A 4,066-nucleotide genomic window follows, 5' to 3' on the forward strand; every position below is an offset into this window, starting at 1 on the left:
ACATTCTTTTTTATCTTTTTTTTCTCTCTCTGTTTCTCTCGGTCTTTCTTTTTTTTTCTCTCTCTCTCTCTCTCTGTCTCTGATAATGATAATTATAACAATAATAATAGTAGTAATAATATAATAATAATAATAATAATAATAATAATAATAATTATTATTATCATCATCATTTTTACTTCTTCACTTTTGTAATGCTTCTAATAGAATCGTAAATGTATTGACTGAATTGATGATAATTATTGCTGACAATGATGATGATGATGATAGTGATGATAATAAAAGTAATGATAGTAATAATGATAATAGTAATGATTATAATACAAATGATAATAATGACAGCAACAATAGTAATAATGATAACAATTGAAATTATAATAATAACATTAATAGCAATGTTGATAATAATAATATCAATATTAATGAAAATGATTTTAATAATGATAATGACAACAAGAATGATGACGATAATGATGATGGTGATAGTAATAATAGCGATAATGACTTTAGTATTGTTAAAAAAATAATGGAACAGCTACAGCAAAAATAATGATTATAAGAAATATATATGTTGATGGTGATGATGATACAAATGGCAAAAATTATAATAATGAAAATGTTGAAGATAATGCCAAAAATAACAATTGTAATAACGGTGATAGTGAATAATATTATTGATACTACTACTACTGATGAGGATTTTGATAATGATAGTGATACGAGAGGTAATAGTAATCATACTAATACTAATAAGGATGATAATTATCTGGACTTTTCTTTTACCGGAAAAGAAATCCCAAAAAGGAGCTATAGGACTTTTTAGGACCGATCCTTGCCTTCAAGACCCCCCCCCCCTCCAAAGATCCATGCACACACACACATACACTCTCACCCTCTCTCTCTCTCACCTGTACACATATATGCACATACACACACTCCCTCCTTCCCTCTCTCTCTCTCTCACACGTGCACATGTATGCACACATATATACTGTACACCATATCCATGCAATACATACATATAACCTAAAATTATATCTTCTAAGAATCTATCTACATATGACTGCAATATGATTACACATTATTTCGCATCATAGAATAATAAGAAAATATATCATTCTTATTTTTATTACAAAATATTACAAAAGGTCTTTTACTCATCTTAAAAAATGAATAATTGTATGACTAGAATTGATCCAACAAAGAAATTGGCGGGACTCGCTTCAGAGTCTCCGAAGAGCGTGCTCGAACAATATATATATGACATGAAATGGTCTACAACGTTGCTTTGTACTTTAGTCGACCTCCTCAATGGTGGGGCCTGCGGCGCCGCCGCCGCTGCCGCTGCCCTGAGGGGGCGCTCCGCCTGGCATGCCCCCAGGCGCGCCCCCGGGAGGCCCTCCGGCCGCGGCGTACATCTTGGTGATGATGGGGTTGCACACCTTCTCCAGCTCCTTCTGGCGGTGCTCGTACTCGTCCTTCTCGGCCAGCTGGTTCGAGTCGAGCCACTGGATGGTCTCGTTGCACTTGCTAATGATGGTCTCGCGGTCGCCCTCAGGGATCTTGTCCTTGAACTTGTCGTCCTCGACGGTGGACTTCATGTTGAAGCAGTAGGACTCGAGGTTGTTCTTGGAGGTGATCCTCTCCCTCTGCTGCTCGTCCTCGGAGCGGTACTTCTCGGCCTCGTTCACCATGCGCTCAATCTCCTCCTTGGAGAGGCGGCCCTTGTCGTTGGTGATGGTGATCTTGTTCTCCTTGCCCGTCGACTTGTCCACGGCCGACACGTTCAGGATGCCGTTGGCGTCGATGTCGAAGGTGACCTCGATCTGCGGCACGCCCCTAGGCGCGGGCGGGATGCCTGTGAGCTCGAACTTGCCCAGGAGGTTGTTGTCCCTCGTCATGGCTCGCTCGCCCTCGTACACCTGGATGAGCACACCTGGCTGGTTGTCGGAGTACGTGGTGAAGGTCTGGGTCTGCTTGGTGGGGATGGTGGTGTTGCGCTTGATGAGGGCCGTCATCACGCCGCCCGCGGTCTCGATGCCCAGCGACAGGGGCGTGACGTCGAGGAGCAGCAGGTCCTGCACGGTCTCGGACTTGTCTCCGCACAGGATGGCGGCTTGGACGGCCGCGCCGTAGGCTACGGCCTCGTCCGGGTTGATGGACTTGTTGAGATCCTTCCCGTTGAAGAAATCCTGAAGCAACTTCTGGATCTTGGGGATTCTGGTTGAGCCGCCCACCAGGACGATGTCGTGGATCTGGGCCTTGTCCATCTTGGCGTCGCGAAGAGCCTTCTCGACGGGCTCCAGCGTGCCCCTGAAGAGGTCGGAGCAGAGCTCCTCAAAGCGGGCTCGGGTGACGGAGGTGTAGAAGTCGATGCCCTCGAACAGAGAGTCGATCTCGATGCTCGCTTGCGTCGAGGAAGAGAGGGTCCTCTTGGCACGCTCGCAGGCGGTCCTCAGCCTCCTTACAGCTCGTTTGTTGCTGGAGAGGTCCTTCTTGTACTTCCTCTTGAATTCCTGCACGAAGAAATTGACCATCCTGTTGTCGAAGTCCTCCCCGCCCAGGTGGGTGTCGCCAGCCGTGGACTTCACCTCGAAGATGCCGTCCTCGATCGTCAGCACCGACACATCGAAGGTGCCGCCGCCGAGGTCGAAGATGAGGACGTTCCTCTCGCCTCCCACCTTCTTGTCGAGGCCGTAGGCGATGGCGGCGGCTGTCGGCTCGTTGATGATGCGAAGGACGTTCATGCCCGAGATGGTCCCGGCGTCCTTTGTGGCCTGCCTCTGCGAGTCGTTGAAGTAAGCCGGCACGGTGACGACGGCGTCCTTGACGGTGCCACCCAGGTACGCCTCCGCCGTCTCCTTCATCTTGATAAGGACCATGGACGAGATTTCCTCCGGGAAGAAATTCTTGTTCTCGCCCTTGTACTCGACCTGGATCTTGGGCTTGCCGCCCTCGTTGACGACGGTGAAGGGCCAGTGCTTCATGTCGCTCTGCACGGACGCCTCCTCGAACTTGCGGCCGATCAGGCGCTTGGCGTCGAACACGGTGTTGTTGGGGTTCATCGCTACCTGGTTCTTGGCGGCGTCGCCGATCAGGCGCTCAGTATCGGTGAAGGCGACGTAGGAGGGCGTAGTGCGGTTGCCTTGGTCGTTGGCAATGATTTCGACCTTGCCATGCTGGAACACGCCCACGCAGGAATAGGTCGTACCCAGGTCGATGCCCACCGCTTGTGTAGCCTTCGCCATCTCTGCGGAGATAAGGAGGGTCAGAAAGGGTTAACCTTAATTCTCTGATTGTATGTCTGTCTATTTTATTTCTGTCTATATCTGCATTTATCTTCCTATCTCTGCATTTGTCTGTTTGTCTTTCTCTTTCTTTCTCTCCCTCTTCGCAGCCCCTCTCTCCAACTTCTACATTCCCTACCCACAAGGGAACTAAAGTAACCCAGTAAAACAAAATTCAAGCCCAAAAATTCAGAGGAAAGAAAATCCCCCTCAAAGTATTAACTTTCACAGAGACTGACGAACTAGATCACTCTTGGCACTTATCCCTAGACACAGGTTCAAGACAGAATCTGGCACAGTGCCACATCTAAAAGGGGACTTCCTGGCACACCACCTTGCAATGCATGATTTTCCTTTTTTAAATTTCTTTTTGAGAGTTTCCCTGATTTGTGGAGGATGGGAGAATTAAATCAGGATGGGCAATTAAATAGAGAGCGTGGTTTAATGCCCTGACCGTGTTTAGGTAGAGTGGGTATTAGAGCATGCGACGCGAGGAAGTACAGAGCCTCGTGTTATCCTTGGCATCGCCTTTGACCGGTGTGTTGTGCAATTTAGTGAACTCATGTAATTTTTGTGGCGATTTGATTGTCCTACGTTTTTGTTGTTTGTTTAAGGTGATTGAAAGTGATTTTTTTTTCTGTACTATATGTGATGCTATTTTTAATGGTGTCTTATGTATGACTTTCGTCTGTGCAGTTAGAAAGGATATTTTGCCTTTGAAGCAGGAATAATGAGGTGTCTTTAGATTATGTCTGATATGTCGATATAATGTTAATCAA

The 4,066-nt window shown here is 46.7% G+C and overlaps 1 protein-coding gene across 1 annotated transcript in view; it reads right to left on the reverse strand.

The window, feature by feature from the left end:
- Positions 1-1,114: 1,114 nt before the first annotated feature.
- The window catches only part of LOC113815640 (heat shock 70 kDa protein cognate 4), a 3,218-nt gene continuing 266 nt past the window's right edge, over positions 1,115-4,066 (reverse strand). Inside the window, exon 2 of the mRNA XM_027367665.2 lies at positions 1,115-3,250. Within this exon, the coding sequence (XP_027223466.1) occupies positions 1,296-3,248 (1,953 nt within the window). The 5' untranslated portion in view covers positions 3,249-3,250 and the 3' untranslated portion in view covers positions 1,115-1,295. The remainder of the gene's footprint in view (positions 3,251-4,066) is intronic.

Source organism: Penaeus vannamei, chromosome 38 (genome assembly GCF_042767895.1).
Source record: "Penaeus vannamei isolate JL-2024 chromosome 38, ASM4276789v1, whole genome shotgun sequence".
NCBI lineage: Eukaryota > Metazoa > Arthropoda > Malacostraca > Decapoda > Penaeidae > Penaeus > Penaeus vannamei.